At 44.7% G+C, this 22,569-nt stretch overlaps 1 protein-coding gene across 5 annotated transcripts in view; it reads left to right on the top strand.

Moving 5' to 3' along the window:
- LOC138111475 (transmembrane protein 263-like) overlaps positions 1–22,569 on the top strand; it is a 238,922-nt gene that overhangs the window by 208,401 nt on the left and 7,952 nt on the right. Inside the window, exons 1-2 of one of the 5 annotated variants that reach the window (XM_069017351.1) lie at positions 20,802–20,851; positions 22,199–22,313. The exons of 3 other annotated variants lie outside the window; for them this stretch is intronic. In XM_069017351.1, coding sequence (XP_068873452.1) covers positions 22,289–22,313 — 25 coding nt within the window. In that variant the 5' untranslated portion in view covers positions 20,802–20,851; positions 22,199–22,288. Of the gene's footprint in view, positions 1–20,801; positions 20,852–20,954; positions 21,125–22,198; positions 22,314–22,569 lie in introns of those variants that run through there. One more of the 5 variants, XM_069017352.1, reaches the window with a different exon arrangement.

Here is a 22,569-nt window from a genome sequence, read left to right as displayed (position 1 = left end):
AATGCCCAGCAAAGGTAGAAAAATGGTATCTGTTTTATTATTTTAAACAGAGTAGTTTAGGCTTTCTGGCTTGCCTTCTTTTTTCTTTTTTTGTCTTTATCCCCAGGAGGTTATTTTAGTGCTTCTATAAGGAAAAATAAATGCTCAAGATGGCAGCTGCAGGGGGTAAATTGGTCACCATGCTCCAAGCAACTTGGTAGAGTTGAGTTCTGCCAGAGGGGCAGGCTCCTGGTCATGCAGAGTGCATTAAAAGGGAGTGGGGCCTCCTGGCTTTGCATAGCCAGGGGCAGGGTCTGGCCCCAAGCACACAAGTAGGCCGCTGGGGAGTGCAGGGCTTGGGATTTCCCCATCAGGCAGCAGCCCTGATCTTTGGTGAGGTATATGAGGTAGACTGCAGTTCACCCTAATGCACACTGGTGCTTTGGGAGGGCCCAGAGCTTTAGAATTTTGCTGCTTTTAAGCAAATTAACATAGTCATGGCAGCAAATGACTGTGATTTTTCCTAAAGATGAACAAACTCTGGGTCTAATAGAGGCCTGCTATTTCTCAGAAATTAAAATGCTGCTTCCCTAAATGAGGCCAGGGAGGATGATCAGATGTATAAAGAAGGAAAACATTGCCAGGCAGTATCTGGGACTGGATAATTCGCATGAAAATACTCCCTGTGTCAGAATCAAATAGTCTCTGTGATAAGAAAATAATTCTTCCCCAGCTCAGAGGATATTGAGTACCAAGATTTTTACATCCTCTTTAAAACAGCCCTTTGTCCCTATCAGTGCTGGTGGTTTATTTTTTTCCCACTGGACAAACATTGATTTTTCTTGCTGCCAAACCCTGCATTTCTAATGGAGCTTGAAATTAACACGATTTTTTTGTGGTTGTTGTTGTTTACCTCCTTGTTTGCACACCAACAACCTAAATGATTTTGGCACAGCTTGAGGAACAGGTTTCTTGAAGTTTTAGTTGAATGCAGCAGGGAAAGCACAACACATCTTTTTCTCCAGGCACTACACAAGTAATGACAGCCACATGGTATTGAGGGGTGGTTTTGTGTATCTGTGACACTGATTGAAAGGCTTAGTGTACTAGTTTGAAAACAAACCAGTGGGAAATCACAAGTCAGAATTATAATTTAATAGGAAAACTAAAATAAATGCAATAGTACAAGAACACTGACAGAGTCAGGATACAACCTGACACCCTGTTAGGGTGGTGGTAGCAGTCCAGATGAAGTGGTCCTGTTGAAGCAGTGATCCTGTAGAAAGATCTGGTTTTTCACCTGAAGGTCCAATGATAGCTCTTGTCCTTTGAGAATCCAGTAGGTAAGGGCTGTTTGTGCTGTTCCAAACCCCAGATTATATCCAAGTGAGAATGCTTGGCTCCTCCCCCTAGGTGGAGCAGCTCACAATGGGCTGATGTAATTCTATGAGTCATGCAGTGGGTCCTCGACTGCCCATCAAACAGAGATAGCCCTCCCAGAGGGAGTTATCAGGGATGAGTCATGGTAGGAGATAAGGAACACTGCCCCACGTGCTTTAACAGCTTGTGAAGATGATAATAGAATACATGTTTTTGGTTACATCTTACATTGTAACATAGGACACTTGGGAAAGCTTGCATTTGTTTAAGATACCTGGGATCCAGAGGGCATTCTTTATCATACTCTGCTGGGATGATTTCAGTGTGCTGCACATACAACCTTGAGGTAGCAACTGCTGCAGTATCCTGTAATTCTGCTCCAAGAACCTGTTCCTATGGAGAACCTATTCCCATGTTTTAGAGAAACCTTTTGTGAGGTCTGTGAATTAATCAGAGATATCTTGATTCAGAGAAAGTGGCAATTAAGCTGAGATGAAGAGCATTCCTATGTATCAGAATTCCCTCTCCCTCCCAACCTTATACATTGGGATGCTGAATTGGGGTGGTACCCTTGTACAAAGCCTTAGTCAATACGATAATCTACACTTGTCTGGCTAATTTTTGCAGTTTCAACTGGCTATAAATTACAGCACATACCTTTTACAGCAATTTGAAAATCTAAATATCTGAGTCTTTTTTTGAAACTTCACAGCTATCCTTTGGTCACAGTACCACTTTCCCTTAATCCTCTCACTTGGAAGAATCCTTGTAGTTAATGGTCTTACAGTATGGCTGAATTTCCTTGCTCTAAGTTTGAATAGATAATAATAGCAACAGATTTCTCCCTTCCTTTGATCTTCACATAACAGATTTTTTTTAATGATGTTTTAAAGCCTGTAACTAGAAATTACTAAAGGTAGGATACTCCTAAGATCTTGCACTTGGGACCTTTTGGTAACGTGGGTTGAGAGAGCTTTTTACCCCTCCACAATGAGAAAGGCTGTGACTGAATCCCAGCTCTGCTGTCAGCAATTTGAATCCATATGGGCCTAGTCTCATTTTCTTAACCATCTGCCAAGAGTAAGATGTGATCTTTGGCAAGAGCTTGTGCTCCCATATATTGAGAGTGGGAGATACACACCACAGAACCATTCGGTATCAAACCTGACTGGCAAAGTGTCCAGAGTATTAGGTCAGCAATTTTCCATCAAATTGCTGTCAGTTATTGTTGATCCAGTGTGAAGGTCATGAATTAAGCAGAAAGGATTTGGGCAGTTCAGGGTCAAGATCTCAGTGGCTCTTACTCAGTGAGTAAGAGCCTCCTATCAAGGTCCTTGTTAGCTATTGCAGCTGGAAATTCTTTTGAAATTATTGTGTCAATGTACTGTTCTACTTAGGAAAATGACTGAGTGGCAGTGTGACACTCTACATTTTGTATTTGTTTTCACTCTCTGACTTACAAAATCTGTTCACTTTTCATGTCCAGCAATGATTTTTCTTCCTGCCAGAGGCACAGACTTCACCTGGGATCTGGAAAAATCAATCTATGGCATTGTTGTCACCCATGTGGAGCAGACATAGGGCAGGACTCAAGGCACATGTCCTAGAAGTGCAGAGCATCCTCACTGGTGCTGCACTGCAGGCTCCAATCTCCTGCTCCTCTCCCAGTTCTGCAAGACCAGGAGTTGAAAATTTATGCATGTTGGTCAAGTCAGTAGTTTTAAAGCTTAGGAGGGGCAGGGAGCAGAGATGATGGATAAGATCACCTCTTCTCAGCACTGCCTTTTCTTGCTCATTCCCTTCAGTTTTCACTGTGCAAAGCCCCCAGAGGTGAGGTTGTACACCAGGACAGAATCACTATCATGTGGGAGAAAGCCAAGGGATTTGTGCTCTAAGACAGTTGGGAGGGACTCGTTTGGGGGGTAAGTCAGCAGTCTTCTGTCAGTGAGATAAAGGTGTTAATGAACCAGCACCTTTGTTCGATCAAGTTTATTGCAAGCCAAGATTAGAAAGTTTCTTTCTAAGGACTTCTGCATCTCTTGGCTGCGATGCTGTGGGGCTTGACTCAGCAGCATTCAGTGGGATTCCCTGCACTGTGTTTTACTTCTGTTCATTTCTGCTCTTAAGATTGAAATGTCGTATTAGATTAAGAGTTCTACACATGTCAACACTATGAAAGGCTTCCCTTTCACTTTAGCAGGATTGGGGACTGAGGTACTGTGTTGCTGAGGGCGTCTGATGGAGTTTGGCTAATAAGATCTGATTTCATGAGGTTTGCATCCTATTAAGGCAAGACGGGATCAGGCCTGCAAGCATGATAGAAAAGTGCAAACACAATAAAACGGGGCTTATGAATATTAATAGGCCTTGAAACAATACAAGGCGAAAATTGTGATGAGGTGGGGGTTGAGCAACTGCTATCTGGTGTAGCACAACAGCCTCCCTTTCACCTTGCTTCTGCCTGCAGCTTGTCACTCACAAACCCTGACAGATTTGGAGATGGGGCTCAGGAATTTGATAGCTTCCCTGAACCCATTTCAGCTCTGCAGCTTGCAGCCTCTACATAGGTATGAGTGCAACTAAAGTAGCTGATCCCTATGCACAATCCCTACATTGTCAATCTTCCCTAGCAGCTCTAACCAAGCCAAGATCTGCTCTTCAGCAGATTGCATTGTTTTTAAAAGTATCTTGGCTTATTCTTTATAATCCCCTTCATGGGTGAGATACCATCCATGTCAATGATCTCTCTGCATCTCTAACCTCAGTATAAAACATCAGCAGGTAAAGCTCCTATATTTCCCTGCATTTCTTGGACTGGCTCACAGCCATGGCTCCGTCTTCCTCTGCATGGATTGCTTCCTCAGCTGTAGCTCAGGAAATTGCTGGTTGTGTTTTTGCATGATCTGTCCTGTGATGCACCAGCTTTGATGCTTTTCTGCAGTACTTTCACAGAGGAGTCAATTAATGCCTGCCTGTTATCATCCATTGTAGCTCACTTTTCTTGCGTGCCTAGCAAAAAAGTGCCCTCCTTTGTGCATCTTTAGCTTTTGAAATGTAATGCAGATATGACCCATCCCAGCATCCCACAGCAGAGCTTCCTTTAGCCCCATTTTATGGACTGAGACACAGAAGCAAAGGAAATTAGGATCAACGGACAGTTATGATTAAATTTTTTGCTTCTTTGAGTGTGCTCCCATGAGTGACCCTTCAGCAGCCCCCCTGCCCAGCCACCAGTGCCACTCCCCTTTCTTCATGCAGCACATGGGAGTTGCCATACCTCTGGGCTATAAGAATTCAGGGCATGTACTGGCCCTCCAATTTGTTCCCATTTTATTTTTTTGAATGTTCATCTCTCTACAGAAGTGTCCCAGAAATCCCCAAAACATGGATTATATTTCTTTACGCACGTTTCTTTATCAATTGAATTATTTAGTAAAGAGGTATGTTCATATTTTATTGATATAATTTGAGGTGTAATCTCACTCCTTTTCCCTTAACACTTGTTTAAAGAAAGCAGCATTTCATCCTCTGTTGCTTTGGTTTGTTTTTCTTTCATTCATCTCTGAATCTCTAAACATTGTATTGCTTCTTTTGCAGGAGAAAACTGACTCATGGAGGTTAAGTGATTTGCTGCTATTTGTAGAAGCAAGCAGCAGGCGATGGGAAATAGCATCTAGGTATCAAGCCTGCTACTCTGGCACTGGCCACACTGAAGTGGTGTCAGGCAACCCATGGGCCAATACTGCTGTCCTCCCATTTATGAGTAAACTGCCCATGATGGGCCTTTTTAAAGTAGGCCCTACCTAGAGTGATGTTTTCAATTGCTCAGTAATGGTTTCATGGCTTGAATTAACTTTCTTGCTTAACTGCTTTCTTTCATCATCTTTGCTGTTCCTTTAAGTTGCTTTCTGCCTCAGTTTCCCATCTGTTAACTGAGGCCAGCTGCATCAGCTCGCTTCACTGCAGAGGTGGATACATCAGAGCCATAAAGCGTTCTGACACTGTGAGAACTGTAGAAGCTGGGACACCAAGACAGCCCTCCTCAGGAATATGGCTCTATATTAATAGTCTGCAGAAAAACTCCCTAGGAAAATGGAGCCTGGGCAGGTTTGACTGAAGCACCTAAAGCTTGTTAAAGAAGCAAGTAATGGTAACTTCAATAAACTACGCTCTGCTCTTTGGTGGTAGAGAAGTGAGAAACCAAGTCCCACAGCTGCGCCATTGTCTCTGGCCCCTGGTGGTGAGAGAGGTGTTTTATGCTTGGCCTCTTCAGGGAAAGGCTGCTTGTTTGCATTGTATTTGTGGCATAATTACTAATGGTACAGATCATTTTTATTAGCCAAGCTGTCTGCATTAAAATGATAGATTTTTTTGTGTTATTAAGAACATCCAAGGGAGTCTCTGCAGCAGCAGGAGAAAGATGATAATTTTTCGTTTAGCTTAAGAGCAGATGGTTACAGAAACATTCTATGTAAATAAATTAAAGGGAAGCCACCCTCGCTAATAGTTAAGTAAACAGGTTTGGAAACAGCCATCTTAGGACCAGGCTTTTCTGTTCTCTTCCTTTCTCACAAGAGCTTCATCTGCTCTTCAGCTTACAGGCCCATATGGCTAGGGTATTAATTAAACCAATTTGCTTTTAGGCCAAAGTCATCTAAAACAACTTGAGTCCTGCTAGAGCAAGACTATCACTCTCATGCAGCTTTCTTGGGCACTAGAGAATGCTTAGCCAGCCTAAGCATCTGGGTCATAATCAATGTTATTGATAAGCATTTCCACATGCCTTTTGTTGTGGTAGCAAGGCTGTGAGTGATCTGAGAGAAGTATTACTACCGTTGCTGTATTTTAGAGTTGCATCCTGCAGTCTCTGATGAGTGCTGCAGTCACAATGCTATGCTCCCCTCAAGAATTTCAGCTCAACAAAACAAGTAAAATAGAAGTGGAGAAATGAGAGGTAATTAGCGGAGGAAAGTAATTTTGTAGCACAAGGGCTGAAAATGCCTCAGATATGGTAGCTGGAGAAGAAAGCAGCTTCTCTTCCCACCATCCAAAAGCAAACAACAGATACTGTAAGGAGGAAATTGTGAAAAGCCTGGTCCTCAATAGGTTCACAAAATGAAAAGCTGCAAGAACTTTGAGGACCAAGTAAGCCATGCTTGATCTTGAGTGGTCCTCTCTGTACATGGAGTTGGAACAGGGGGGTAGGCCAGTACTCAGAAAACACTGTTGGACAGAACAGCTCCCTCTTCTGTCTTTGCAACCAGACTGATGCAAAAACATCACCTGGGCTTCTTCCTGAGGCCTCCAGTTGCACAGACAGGATTCAGTATGTTCGTAAGAGGGTTTGGAGTCTCGGGGAGTAGCAAAATGCAGTTTGTGCCTGTATCAGGAGGAGATCACATGCTGATGAAATGGTGGTTTTCTCAGTTGGTGGAGGCTGGAGCTGGAGGAAATCCAATCCTCTTCCTAGTATGGAGTAGGTACTTGCCTGGGATGACTTGCACCATTTCTAGATTCCAGCGCAGATTTTCCATTGGATGTGGATGTATTAAAAAGCATGATACAAAGCAGTTAGAATATTGCCATTACTGAGAGTCATGCTTGGATGTCATAGAGCAAAAACTGATGACTAATGGCAAATATAATAGAAATGTAACATTTGTTAACAATACCAGAAAAAAAAATACTATAACCTAAGGACTGGTAACAAGAAGTGTGGTACAAGCTGAGAGCTCATTAGGGGGTTGAGGGAAGAGAAGGGTTAGAGGTTAGAGTATGTTAGTTAATGAAAGAAATTCCTATACCCTATCAGTATACTGAAAACCAAATGCAATCCTAGATTGTGTAAGGCAAGCTGTCACTTCAGGGAGAAGGCAGTATCATGGCTTTGTCAGTTCTCTGCACACTACCAAACATGCATGTGCAAGGAAATCAACATTAGACTGCCATATAGATAAAGAGAAAGGCTTCTGAGGTGAGGGGGACAATGGATAATCCACTGTATACATGAGAACTAGAAGTGTTTGGCTTGTTTAATCCAGAGGCTGAGAGAAGATATGAATGCTCTCTATAAATATGTCAGAGGAGTAAACACCAGGGAGGGAGAACAGCAATTTAAACTAAAAGACAACATTGCCACAAGAGAAAATGGGTATAAATAGCCCATGAATAAATTTAGGCTGCAAATTAAGTTTCTAAGCAAAAAAACCAGTATGATACTTAGATATCCAAGTAAGAATACTAGAGCAAATAACCTAACTGGTTCTAAACTGAGATTTGGTTACTTTTATAAGAACAAAAAATGTGCTTAGCTGTGGCACCTCCCCTACCATACCTGACACTGGCAGACTGAAAGTTATTACCCTGTTATATTTGAATATGGGAAGATCAGCCTGAAAAAAGCACTCTCCATATTTGATACTTCCAGAGTCAGAGACATCATATGTATAGCTTGTGTGCTTCACTATAATTTCTATTACTTAATTCTTAATAGTTAAAAAGAAGTTCTAAACAAACAAGGGTCTGCTCTCAAAATTATGAATTTAAAGTAAAACTTGTACTTACCTAATTAGCTATGATAGGGTCCTAATTTATGAGAGCAGGCTCTTTTTTTCAAGGCCTAGGACAGCTTCTAAGTTGGGAAAGCTTAGATGCAGATGTTAACAGCTCTAATGTCAAGACTCAAATTGTCATTTGTGCACAGTGAAAATTTCCCAGCCAACCTTAACTGCTGCTGATCTTTCACCACCCAAAGCCAGTGACAAGCCTGTTCTCAAGCAACATATATCCTCACTGCATCAGTGACTCTGGAAATTGAGAAGTGATCTGTGTGTGGGTTTACCTTTCTCTTGTTTGATAGACTGATTTCTTTCCTCCTTTACTGTAGCATTTAAACCAAAGTCTGTGTGTCTCAAAGCAGCAAGCCACTTTAGAAGAAGTAGTTTGCAGTGAAGAAAATTCTGTTGTTCACTGGAAGTAACTACACTGCAAACTCCATTGACCAAAGTAAAATATGTAAGGTTTTGATATATGACATACACTTCAGTGCATGACAGAAGTATGGATTGAGGGGGATACTTATGCCAACAAAAGACTTTTGTCTAGACAAACAACTTTCATATGCTACAGATTTAAGATTTTAAAAACTACAGACAGGCAGCATCCTATATTTTTTCTCTAAACCTCCTTGTTAACAATTCCTTATCCAAGTGGTATAAGGTAGAAATGAAGGCAGAAGGTTTTAAGGAGGTAGAGTGCAGTAAAATTTCAAAGCCTTTCAAACCTTCCTATTCATTCTCTTTCTAGCATATTGGGTAATTGGGGGTTAAATGTCTGAGCTGTGGATCTGCAGACTTCTGCTGGCTGGATTTGCAAAACTGCAGGATTTTTACTTTGATTAACAGGATAATTAGTGCTGTATTGTAAGCATAAGCCTCACTGAGCTTTGTAAGTAATAATTTCTTACCTCGACCTCAGAGACTCACCACAGTCCTTAATGCTGTACAGACCAGACCTAGGGTGTCTATTTAAAGACCTCCTGTGCCTTTAGCCAGTGCCTCTTTCCTGCCCTGTATTAAGCTCCCCTTTGGCGATGGTGCAATTTCAGAGTTCCTAGGTGGTTTTTTTCCAGGTTTCTGTCAATCAGCTTAAAAAATTCTCACTGAGGTCATTAAGTCATTAATGCAGTGAAGTCATGTGAGCCATGAGAGCCAGGGTCAGGAAGCTGTGAGCCTCTATGTAGCCGGGGGACAGAGGAGAGGAGACTGGTAGCATTACAATGGGGCTGCTTGGATGCCGCTCCCCTGTGCTGACCCAACACTAGTCCCCATACCTTGTCCTCCTGTTCCCTCTGCTCCTCCTTTTACAGTGGAAATCAATCCCACAAGTGGGTCTGACTTGCAATAAAGTCTTTGTAGTTAAGTTGCTGACTCCAGAGAAAAGCTGGATATTGTCATCAGTCACTGTGCCTATACAATATCTCTCAGTAGGCAAATTTTCTGCTGGCAGCATCCACTGTCACTCTTGAATCTTTTTGCAAAGTGCCCATTTGGTAGCTCCAACCTATATACTAAACTTGAGAGAATTCAGAGTTACACATCAGGAATCTGTGCTGTTCTGAATTTCTACACTGAGCAAGTTACTTCGTAAGTAACAAACTGGTGAACCATGATCCTTGAACAGGAAAGGTTGGGTGTGGGGTTATTAGTCTGTGTTAGCTAAGGAGTCTCAGACATGATCTGGGGGAATCTCCCAGAAAATGAAACAGGTGGCACAGCACAGCTTGTTTAGTATAAATCAGTCAACATTAAATCAACACTGATTCTGCTTTTGCAGGTCCTACATTATAATTAAATGTGAACTTAAGATGCATGAAGGTTTGCAGCCCCTGTTGTGATGTTGAAGAGTAGTGGACACCTTCCGAAGCTGGGATATGTGACGTTTCATCCAGATGCCATCACTGCCATGCTGACCACTCTTGAAAACTTGTGGTGTTTTCTGAGACCAGCAACAGCATTTCTAGACAGATTTTAGTTTTTCCAGACCTAACAACTGCTTTTTCATTTCCCACTGTTTACAGATGGAAACTTTGGTGTTCCAGAATCTACCATCTTAATGAAAGCTAATTCCCAGACAAGCTTCAATTTTCCATGGAGACCCTGGACAGGTTTTGGGGCAGAGGAGGCAGGTGAAGGTAGAAGTGAGTGGATTGCAGCTCTGTGTCTGTGCTGCAGTTCAGTGGCTTTCCTGGCATTTGAGACCAGCTGGACTGAATACCCAGAAGTGCTCCTCCAAACATGCCAGCTCTGTCTCGGTGCACTGGTTCCTGGGAAGCTCTGCTATGTAGACTCCAACCATCGTCAGGGCTTGCCATAAGAATAAATTTGTAAGCAGACCGTTTTTGGCTCTTGCTGTAACAGTCTCTGAAAAGAGCCATTCTTTCTGTCTTTTCCTCCACCTCCCTTTCGGAGACATGACCAATGTTTTCCACAAATGGAGAAGTTTACAGTTCTCCACATATAGTAGCTCCTGCCAGAAATTTTTAGTTGCCACAGCAACAACTTAATGGATTTTTAAAGCCCCTGCCACTGGCCATGCCTCTGCCCTGTTTGTTCTTCCTGTGCATTCCCGCAGCACCATGTGACGCTGCAGAGGCAGTGACTGAGAGCTCTAATAACCCAGTAATGGATCCAATTATGGCCGTTGGTGCTTCTGTTGAGAATACATGAATAAGTAAATCTGTGCATAAGGATGAAAGAGTGTGGTTTTAAAGCTGTCTGAGCAGTCTCGAGGAGTGGTGGCCAGGTTGCTCTTGCCAGGCCCTGGTGGAGGACGGCAGCTGAGGACTAGGCAGCCACTCAGCTCCCCTCAGGACCATGCTGGTCCACAGGCTCCCTAGCTGATGGCTGTTGTCTTACAGGCATGGCCTCACACCACAAGCATTTGTGCTTTCTTTCAATTGCATTTCAGATGTCTCTGTGGGGCAGCTGAGTGCTGGTGTGTCTACTGACAGAGCTTCTCCCTTGATGGCAACCTGAACACAAAAAATAGCACTCAATTTTCATCAGTAAGTGTCACTGTGTTCACATGGGTATGAGGATTGTGGCTGGGGATGGATTGGGAAGGACAGAAAAAGTACTAGCAAACTTTTGCAAGAAATATTTCATGCTTTGAGTGCTGCTCTGTAAGTGCAGGATGATCCTTGCATCCTCTCCACACCACCAGAAAATCTCTTTCTTCCTGTACCACTGTATTTCCTTTACCATCTACTGATAGAAGAGCCATCCATCTTTACCTGGCTGGCACACATGGTGACATGCATCTTTGGCCTTCTATCATCCAGCAGTTGATCAGACAGGGAAAGACCTGCCCTCTTCTGTTCTCAATTTTCCTTCTTGTCTGCCTTTTCCCAGCTGATGCATGGAGTGGTAGGAGAATAAATGTCTTTTGAACAGTATATGGCAGATTTTGAAAAGGAGTCTAGAGTATCATCTGCCCCACAAGAGAGTTGGAGGGCAGGTATCTGAGCAGGAGAGGTTGGCTGCAGAAGACCTTTCAACACCTTTTCCCATTCCTTGGTGGCAGGAGGAGATAGTCATACTCCAAGATTCAGGCAGTGAGCTCATCACAGCCAAAGTCATTTGTAGGCACCATCTCCTACTGTTATGTATATCCAGACATAAATCCTTATGCTTGTTCTAGCTACTCTTCCTCTTCCCATGTCATTGTCCGTTTGTCCGAGATCCCAGGGTTGCTCAGTTGCCTGGGTTTTTTTTTCTGGTACTCTCAGAGTGTCTCTGTATGGATTGGGTCAAACTGACTGCCAAGGCCACAGTGGTAATTCCCTAAAGTCAGACTTCTGTACTTCATGGGTAGAAGTTGGTGAACCTCTTGAGAAAATCATATCCTCTAAGATACCTAGAGGCCCCTGTAAGCACAAGGCTGATGGTCTCCCATTAGTGATCAGAATACAAAGATCTGTGAAAAGGATTCAGCATCAGCATTTTCTGGATTGAAACTACTGTTTTCTGAGTTGTTGGAGGGCTGCTTTACAGATGAACCAGTGAGGAGAAGGCTGAGAAAGGCTGATGATACTTCTCTTACTGGGTATAGATCTCCTTTTGAAACCTGAGATTCATTTCTATGTATGTTGGTTCTGTACAGCCTTTCTTTCTGAAGTGAGGTCTTGCTTTCCTGCCCTTAGAGAGGTTTTCAGAATTTACCAGCTCTTGTTAACTGTTGGAAATCTGCAGTATTAGGGTAGGAACTACAGTTTGGAAGAAGTCCCTTGTAGTGGTTTGACCCTGCTGGATGCCAGCTGCCCAGCAAAGCCACTCCTTCACTCCTCAACTGGACAGGGGAGAGAAAATATAACGAAAACTTGTGAGTTGAGATAAGGATGGGGAGAGATCACTCACTGATTACCATCACAAGCAAAACAGTATCAACTTGATGAGATTATTTAATTTATTACAAAGTAAAATCAGAGTAGGATAATGAGAAGTAAAACAAATCTTAAAAACACCTTCCCCCAACCCTTGCTCCTTCCCATGCTTAACTTTATTCCCAATTTTCTACCTCCTCCCCACCAAAGATGCAGAGACACAGGAATGGGGGTTATGGTTTCTGCCACTGCTTCCTCCTCAGGGGAAAGACTCCTTGCCCTGCTCCAGTGTGAGGTCTCACCCACAGGAGGCAGCCCTCCACAAACTTCTTCAACATGAGTCCTTCCCATGGACCACAGTTCTTCACAGACTGCTCCAGTGTGGGTCCCCTTCCATGAGTTGCAGTCCTTCCTGCAAAGGGGAAGGGTCCAACCTGGATCTGCCGCAGGGTCACAGGTCCAACCAACAAACCTGCTCCAGCATGGGCTCCCCTCTCCATAGGTCCACAAGTCCTTCCAGGAGGCTCCTTCAGCCTGGGCTTCCCACCAGGTCACAGCCTCCTTTGGGCATCCACCTGCTCCAGCATGGGGTCCTCCAGGGCTGCAGGAGGATCTCTGTACCCCCATTGATGTCCATGGGCTGCAGGGACACAGCTGCCTCACCATGGTCTGCACCACAGGCTGCAGGGGAATCTCAGCTTCAGTTCCTGGAGCACCTCCTGCCCCTCCTTCTGCACTGACCTTGGTGTCTGTGCAGTTGTTTCTCTCACACTTTCTCAGTTCTCTCTTCTCTGGCCACAAGTACTTCTGTGCAATAATTTTTTTCCCTTCTTAAATGTGTTATCATGGAGGCATTACCACCACTGCTGACAGGCTTGGCCTTGGCTAGTGGTGGCTCCATCTTGTAGCGGGCTGGCATTAGCTGTGTCAGACATGAGGGATACTTCTGGCACCTTCTTACAGAAGCCACCCCTGTAGCGCTCGTGCTACTGAAACCTTGCCATGCAAACCTAATACATTTCTGAAAGCAGCTTCTGGTCAGTGAGCCCATTTCACTCACAGATCTGCCCACATGATCTAGATCCTAAGGAAGTTGTACTCTACAAAATAAGATATTCTTTGATATTTGTCTCCCAGACATCAGGGAGGCTGAGAAGAGAGTTAAAGGGGGGATCATCTCCTCCCTGCTCAGCTGATACTGCCAGGTAAAAGGAATGATTCTTTTCCCCCCCTCTCCTAACCTCACCTACCTGTGTCACAGGAGAGTTCATTTCTGTTATGCATCATTAATCTGAGTTTCTAATAGCAGTAAAAGATTCTGAACTTGGTCGACAGAGAAGTTAACAACCAGTTTGCCTGAGCCCTAACACTTGATCATTTAGCCTTGGTTATTAACTGCAGGCAAGGACCGGTTTCTGGGAGATAATTGGGGTCATAAACAATAGCTGTGTAATGGAGAGCATGCCCTAGGAGAGGGACTAAACATACTCAGCTGCAAGAAACTTACTGCCTTTGGATGGCATCCAGGTGCTGCCGTCAGCCAGCTAGAGGATGGACAGCCAAGTTGTTGCTGTAGGGGAAGAGAGGCCTTTAGTGCTTGGCAGAACGCAGCTATGCGTGCACAGGATGGCCCCAAGCTGGAAAGATGCTTGAATGCAGCCTCAGGAGGCTTGATAAAACTTCTTAAACATCAATCTGGAAGGTAGGGATTGGAGGCCATGTTTCTTTTAGTCCATTTCAGAAACAGGACTCAGCATTTAGGAGTAGTAAGTTTTGCAGCCTGAGCTAGGTTTGGTGGTGACAACTGAATTTTCTAAGTTGAAGGTCCCTCTTGGCCTGCTCTTGGGTGCCTTTTACCTCATGGGGAGAATGTGGAGACCCCTACTGCAACAGGATGATGACCCCTGATGCAACAGCATCTCCTTCTTCTTGCCTGTGGCATCATTAAGGTGCAGTTCAGGAGGTGATTTCTACCTGTATGCCTGAAAGGAGAGCAGAGGGTTTACAGAGGTTGCCTGACTCTCCTCAGCCAACACCTGCTGGGGCCTGCTTGTGCACAGCAGGCATGGAATGCTAAGTGTGGGGACTCCTAGGCCATTTAAGGCTCTGTGTTGGAGAATTAAGATTTCTGTGTCTGGAATCCCTCAAGACAGAGTTGTCTTTGGTAGGGAAAAAGTCCAGAAAAACACCATTAAGAACTAGGAGGGTATTTAAATAGAAAAGCTTTTTGTCTGTAGTTTGTAAAATAAAACTCAGTTTCTGACTACTGAGCCCATTAAGAAACCCTGCTGGGAACACAATATACACAGGGGTTCTCCAAGCCATGACAAGATGTTTTGTTTCAGGGGAAGGCTTGTTGGGACTGGAGGATAGCTTGATGGGATTTCTGATGTGGCATCAGCCTCTGTTTAGATTCATGTCCCATCAGTTGTTCCCTGTATGCATCTGATTGGAAACAAAGGGAGGAAAATAAAGGTGCAAATGTGTTTCTGTAATGATTGCACTAGCCAAACTAGAGTGTGGCATGTTGGGATCTGGAGTTTCAGAAGTTTTATCCTGTTGAGAATGAGGGTAGCATGTACCCTCATGTGGACCGCAAGCTAAGCTGGGCTCCCTGATGTGAAAGCTGGGAAGGCACCTGACACATAGATCCTGCAGCTCTGCAGTGTGGTACTTGAAAGCATCCTTGGATGCTCCCTCATTTTTAAAGGAATCAGTTGTTCTGCCCTGTTGCTCCCCTGTGTGTACAGAACTGCAGAAGAAAATTTAAGGGGAATCAGTAGAGGAGGGTAATGTTGCTCTTCATTTCCCAATAGCAGAAGCATGACAGCATTGCCAGGCTGGGCTGCATCACAGAATCAAGACAGTAAATGTCTTAACTTGAAGGCCTGAAAGGCTGCTGTAGGTGTGCAGCTGATTTTTTTTCACAGAGCCCTTGTTCTGACAGCCAAGTCTGTCTTTGCTTGGCTTTGCTTCATAACAGGTAGATACCAGAGAAGGGCAGTGATCCAGAGAGTTTTGGATTCTCCAGGCTTTCAGCCTTCTGCAGTATATCACTCTCCCAGTCAGACATATGGGAAGATTTTCAGCAATTGTTAAAGCAAATAAGAGCAGAAGTATTAGCAATATTTTTGAAATTGGTCTTACATGAAATCCCTACTGGGAACTGGGTTGACCAGACTGAAGGGACATCTTTGAGGTAGGGAAGGTCTTGCTGAATAAGTAGGCAGTTGTTTGACTTTTCCCCTCCCAATGCAACAGAGATGCACTGCAGGATAGAAACTTCAGGAGAACTAAAACCAGAATGGAGAGGGAATCGGGCTCTCTCACTTCACACACTGTAGTTCTAGCACTTTGTGGTCAACTGGTCTTCTCCAGGCAGTGACAGGGGATATCCCAAGCTAGAGTCAAGACTGGCTCAGGAGAAAGCCAAGAGGGAATAGGGGCTCCTTCCTTTTAGATAAAGCACAGCCTGTTCATCAGACCCGGTCCCCCACCCGCCCACCATGAGAAGCTGAGAGTGTAGGGCTGATTTGTGGCTGCAAGCAGGAGATGGACAGGAGTCTCTCTTGTTCCAGATATTCCTCCAACTATATGAAGCACTAATCTCAAAGGGAGGCCTAGATATCCTAACATTTCTGTGAGCCAGACTACGCCCTGGCTCCATGGCAGTCCTGCCACAATATAAAAGGAGTCCAATTTACCTGCTTGCACCAGGGAGAGCCCTTCAGTAACCACCCAGAAACCAAGTGTGCACAGGATCCCTGCTGTGCTGTATGGAAATATGCCCTGGAAAGAGAAAGGACATGAATATGGAAGGAAGCAAAGGGAACTGTCCCACTTGCAGGTTCATGTTCCTAAGCAGCAGCTCTTTGTCTGTACAGTGCAGAGGAGGAGGTTTGATGTCTCTTTGGGCAGTGTTAGTGCTATCTCTAATTTATGCCTTCAGAGCTGAGATTTCCAGGTGACGGGCTCACTGAGGAAACAACAGGTAGGACCAGCTGGCTCGCTCTGAAGTGATGGGGTGAGGGGACACACGAGAGGTTTGGGTGCAGAGCTAGGGGATGATTTTTGCACTAAAATAGATCTAGTAGTCTGAGACGTGGATGGGTCCCATCCTTCTCTGTTCAGCCTGCCTGTGGGGGAGGGATGCTCTGCCTGTCTGCTCCCAGAGGCAGCATACCTGCCCACTCACAACTGCAATGCCCTCCCCTTGTCAGCTGAGATGTGGAAGAGTTTTTGAGATTAGGCCTTCAAATACCTTCCACTAGCAGAAAAATAAAGGCCTGTCCTTCCTGTTCCAGGCATACTGCAGCATGAGCAGGCAAGCATATCTGTACCTCCCCAGTAAATCCCCAGCTCAGCTGCTTCTGTAGCACACAGCTTTTAGCTTAACTGCCTCGTTATCCTTTGGATAGACAGAAAGACAGCTGGATAGCCTCTGGGATGAACATGTCATTTCTTTGAGTCAAAGGTCAGTTAAAATTTGTGCCTTTGCTTTTTGAGCTGCCATTTTCTTTTTCATTTCCTCCATGTGCCTTGGAGAGGGAACACGTAGTCAGAATAAATAGGGAATTTCTGAATATCTCACTGGTGCCAGCCATTCTACTGAACAGCATCAGCATCCATTGCTCAACTGCTCCAGGAGTGGAAAGAGGAAATGTCTGGACCTGGATCCTTCCCTACTGCCAAGGCAGGATATGTTCCCAACTTTACTAAGAGTGTTTTTAGACAAATTCTTGGATATCTCAGCTGTAAAATGCTTAAGTTACAATCATGTGTTTCGAGAGATTAAGAGATGAAACCTTTGATAATATAATGACAGAGTACACTAAATATTCATGGCAGTTGGTGAACAAATAGAGGGGACTTTTGATGTCTGATCTTGGCAGCCTAGAGCTCCTTCCTGGTAGTTAGTCTCACTCCCATGCACCTTCCCAAAATGCTGCTGGGACCTAACTTCATGTGCTTTTTTGATAAATTTTGAGTTAGCAATACTGTTGTGGGAAGGACTTTTAGCCTCACTGGACAGAGGAGGCTTAACTGAGTCTGCCTTTGTTTAAAATCCACTGGCTAGCACTAGAGCATGGAAGAAAAGTTATTTCTTACATAAGCTTGGATTATGTTATTTACTCTCCATTGTTTGTAAGGGCCTCATAGAACCGTGAAAATGACCTTTATTTCTCTATGGATTTTGTCCTTTTTCATTTTACAAATATTGATTTTTTTTTTTTTCTCCTGTGTCTTTATCAGGGCTGAATTAGCAAGACTGTTTAACAAGATCCTCTGATTCATTTGGGGTCTTTTTGTGCCAGGTACTATCACAAGCAGCTGAAAGCAGCTCAGTGAAGAATGTGCAACCGCTGCTACAGAATTGACAGAGGAGGTGATGTGCCCTGACAAGAGCTGAGCTAGCATGGGTCAAAGAGCAGGCTTAAAAAGATGGTCTCCTCAGCCTGGGCACAAGTGCTAGGAAGGGTTATTTGTAAGTAATAAATTTTTCTGTTGGAAAGCTCTCCTCCTCATACCTCTGAAGCGTGAGGCCACTGAAAGTCGTTGAGTCTGCTGGATTTTTCCTGTTCCACCCACAGATTCCCAAGTGGGATCAAGAGTCCAAATTCATGGCAAGAGGTGATTCCTGTCCTTGTGATCCAAAATCTCAGTGTAGCAGTGATGAGACTCCAAAAGGAAAAGGAGCCATTGGTGCAGTTTTATGTGCTCTTTCTTGCCAAGCTTTTAAGCAAGCCTCTTAACTGATCCAAGTGCATGTAGGTGGAGCAAAAAGTGGAAATTGAAGGCAAGAAATTGTTCAAACAAGTAAAGTCTGATGGCTACTTTTGATGCTTTTAACACAAGTTCAGGAAAGGTAGAGCCCAGCTGATAGCTGTCCCTTGCTGTTCATACTTGCCATAATGCACCAGCGCATTTTCTAGCCCAGCACCCAGAGGGTGGCGATGGTAGGGAGGAAGCAGTCACTGTGCACAGTTCTTTGTGGCAAGCTGGAATCTCTTGCCTTTCGAGATAATCTTTCCACTCTTTCAGCAGCCTTGAGACATCCTATAGGTTTTTTAGTGACCTGTCTAGCCAGTAGCAAAAGCCCATTTCTGTATATATTCCACATGGAGAGATATGTTGTTATGGAGATAGAAAGGGGAATGTCCAGGTTTCTTTATTCCTGAATGGCCAACAGCACTTCTAGTTTTGCTCTAGTTCTCTCCTGTGGGCTCATCTTTCTTACAGCCTATACACCATGGTAAGAAATTATATTTGCATCAAATGAGACAAGAGTCTTCTGAAACCAGCTGCCATACAGGCCTATAGAAAGGGTAAATCCTCATCCTTAAGCCGTTGTGAGCTGCATCAGAAGGACAGCAAGCTTTGGAGAACTTTGTCCTGGTGTGCACTTGTTTCTCTCTGAGATGAGAGGTTAAGTATGTCAGTGGGAGCTGGGAGGTTGTTTCTGTGAAGTACCATGAGGTCAACCAGTTAGTGTTCATTAGCTTCCCCTCTGCAAAGGGTGGACTTCTCCCCTTCCCAGCTTGCTGGGCTTCGCAGAGCTGGGATTAGCTCCTCCCTGCCAGCCCACTCCACTGCAGGTCATGCAGGATCCCCAGCATACTGTCTGGGCAGTCACACCATCCATGGCTGAAACAGGCCAGGAACATGGAGAGGAAGCGGAGGAGACATAGCTGTCAGCAGTAATGCTGAGAACAGAGCTGGGTCTCCAGGCTCCTGCCTCATCCACGTCCTTTCTAGTAGATGATACTGCCTGTCTGGCAACTCCCTTGTGTTTTTCTGGAGCACATGGAGCATTACCTCTGGACTGTGGGCCATCCTGTCTTCAGCTTCATTAGAGACCATCTCTATATACCAGAGTAGCTGAAGTCTCGTAAAAATCAAAGGGTCCTGGGACATCCTGGTTGAAGGAGACTGGCTGCTCCTGACAAACTGTTACAGCTATATAAAAAGAGATATTTCTGGTTAAATAAACCAATCACCTCCTGCAGGATGGCAAAGCAAAGGAACAACTATTTTTCAAGAAACAGAAACCCATATCAGGGCAGATCTTGGCTCTGATATTTGAAAGCACTTAGGAAGTGAGAGGACAAGTTTATGTTTCTCCTCCAATTAGTATCTCTTCTTGCAAAGTGAAACAGTTCAACAAAAACAATGCAAATAGCCACTGCTCGGCCATTTAGTGGTTTGTGTGTGTGTGTGTGTGTGTGTGTGTGTGTGTGTGTGTGTGTGTGTGGCTGGCAGTGTCCTTGGGCTGACTCAAGCCTGGTCAAATGCCTTGACCACCAGGTTATTACCTGTTCTGAGGCCAATCTCCCTGAATTCTTTTTTCAGTGAAAGTTTGAAGAATACCACTGTGTTCTTACAAACAGTTTCTGTTTTGGTGACACAAAACTTCCCAACAAAGAGAGTCAGGAAGCTCCCAACCAAGTAAGCCTCCCACTTCGAGAGTCAGAGCATTGGCTGCTTCTCCCCCAAGGCTCAGCCGAGGAAAACAAGCCATTCTATATCACTGTTCGTTTACCCTCCTGAACCCTGTCTCTCAGTGCTTCAAGGTAGATGCTTCAGCAGTTAATACTGCTCCTGGGGCATGTGCAAGGAACAATTAAAGCTCATTGTGCCAGTGAAGAGCCCTGGGGTGAGCTGGGCTATGGAGACAGCTGGCCCCATTTTTGCTGTGTGCAGCAGCTTCCTGAACAATCCTGTTGCAGAGAGACGAGTATGTCTTGTTGTTTGCAGAGTTAAAGTTTAAAACTCCAGGGCTAAACTCAGTGTGACATTTCTAGGCTTTTTGCTGGTGGCAGCCATCATGGTTTGTAGCATTCGGTGCCTGGGCAGAACGGGGCTGGGTAGAGCCCAGCTGCTGAGCCTGCAAAGCTTTTTCCAACAGCTGCAGCATGGGACCGATGGCAGGAGTGAAGCACGAATGTTTGAAGAACAAACACTTTGTAGTGGTCCCTTTAACATTTTGCCTGTGACACTAGATCCTTGATCCAAAAAATGACAAAAAGGACATGAACAGCCATTCCTTCCTCTCAGACATAAATGCCTGTTACAGTAGTGCCCTTCAAGGTTCAGCTAAGCCTTCTCCAGCAGCAGGCAGTCTTGGAAGAAAGCAGTGTTGGTCATTTTCTGGAGAAGGGTCCTGCTAGGTGGTGTACAGTGAGATTTCATTTGTGCCCAGCAGTCAGAGTGATCTCTGCCTGCTTCAGCTGCTTGTGCTAGATGAGGAGCGTATCACACAGAAGGAGGGTCTCAGCTGCAGGATAAACTTGTGTAGCCCCACAACAGCAGGCTGGCATGCATGGGGATGGGGCAAGTTTTCTTCTCACCTTTGTGACTTGTCTGGAAATTGGAAACTTCTCCAGGAAGTTGTCATTGGTGTCTCCACGGAGAATGGGAACAGGAATCATATCGGTGCCAGTCATGACAATACCAAGTACAATTTCCTTGTTTAAAGCACTGCACCAGCTGTACCTAATTAACCTTCATGACAGCACAGCAATACAAGGAAATAGGGATCATTAACTTCAGCTTTGCTTTACAGAAGGGGAAGAGAAACATCAGTGCCAGCCCCATGCATCTCAAATTGAGGTAGGCTTGAAAAAGTCACAAGGTTAAACATAACAATAATACACTTGGGGTTCTCAGAGCATTAGGAGTGCAGTTGAATCAAACTTTCTGTTTTTTCTCCAAGAAACATCAGGACTGGAAACTTCTCTCCCATATATGCTTGTTTGTGACTCAACAACCAAGGCTTTCAGAAAATCACACACTCTCAGTCACAGTGGGGCAGAGGCAGTAAAGGTCAGAACGACTTGCTCAGTGTTGCTTAAAAATGAGCTGGAAAAACCTGGACTAAACTCTGTGAGTAGCTGACCCTCCACCCCTTGCTTGTTTCTCCAGACCAAACATTTTTCTAGGTGAGGGAACCTGCCTAAATCAACCAGTGGCCACTTAATAGCTGTCAGAGGAGTAATTCAGGTTTGAACTAGTGACCTCACCCCTTCCTCTCACATCTGCTGAGGGACAGACTGATGACATTGACTGCTTACATTAGGTCTCTGAGCAGCCCGGCTGCTTTGTCTGGGGCCCAGCCGGAATGGAAAGATGCAAAACCAGTGCTGCTCCTGGACACTGCTTTCCTGGTTTGGGGCTGTTTTTGAAAGTTAGTAGGAAAGAGCAACTTACACAAGTCCTTCTTAAAGTAAAGAGTTCATCCTGCCTGCCTTATCACCTGCTGAGGCAGGGGCTGAGGGCGAGAGTAGTGCCTGTGCCATTTGTACTGGGCACCAGCACATGCTCGCATTTTGTCTCTCCAAATGAATGCAAAGCCCTGAGGAGTGTCATGGCAGCGTAGAAAGTTGTATCTGTTATTACCAATCTCCTTTCTGCTCAAGTCATAGATGCTGTTAGGATCAAGTGAGAAGACCTAAATTTGTCTGGAGGCCCAATGGGCAGGACCTGTGCTCTGGAAGAGAAGCCAGTGGGGAGTGCAGATGGCAGTGGCCAGGGAGGAGAGTGTAGGGAGACCTCTCTGTTGTGTGGGGTGCCGACCCCAGCCCCGAATGCAGGCATTCATACAGGAGAGCCTTTTATTCTACTCTTTTCTCCTATGTATTCTTCTATTCTAAGCTGACGTGGGGTGAAGTGAAGCTGAAGGGACCCTTGAAAAGGCCAGGTCATTGACGGAGAGGAAAAAGGGCTCCACAGATTGTGAAGAGCTTCCATGAGCAGCATCGGCTGCATCTGGCTCCAGGGAACAGAATTGTTCCCCTGCTTAGGCCGTGTGTCTGTCTCTCTGATTATTTTGTGTATTTCATCTCTGCTGTCTGTCTTGCTCTTAATCTGGGCTCCTCTGTGCCAACAAAATGCTTAGCTCGCTCCATTGTCTGAGAGACTAATTTGCACTGTAAATCTGATGCTTATCTTACATGACAGCTTACTGTGGGGTTTATTGCAATCCTGAAGACAAACTAACCAGGGATGGCTTGAAAGCTTCCAACACATCATCTGGAATATAGAGCAAATATGACCCATTTCAGCTTGCTGCCAGGTTAGTGTAGTCCCTTGTGGTTGGGGTCACCAGGGATTTATCTTTTTCTGTTCAAATCTATTCAAACCTTAGTGTGTTTGGGTTTTGGTTTGGATTTTTGTACATTTGGTTGATCGGTTTGGGGGTTTTTTTTGGTGTGGTACATCTTCTGCTTTGTGTTGCAGCTGTTAGAGTGCTTCTGCAACAGCCTCCCACCCTCCTAGGGCCAGATCCTCCATCCCTTCTCCCTGAGGAGTTTTAAGGACTCTGAGAGTGG

This window comes from Aphelocoma coerulescens, chromosome 5, assembly GCF_041296385.1.
Source record: "Aphelocoma coerulescens isolate FSJ_1873_10779 chromosome 5, UR_Acoe_1.0, whole genome shotgun sequence".
NCBI lineage: Eukaryota > Metazoa > Chordata > Aves > Passeriformes > Corvidae > Aphelocoma > Aphelocoma coerulescens.
Note: the sequence above shows the minus strand (reverse complement) of the source record. Positions and strands in the feature narration are given on the sequence as shown.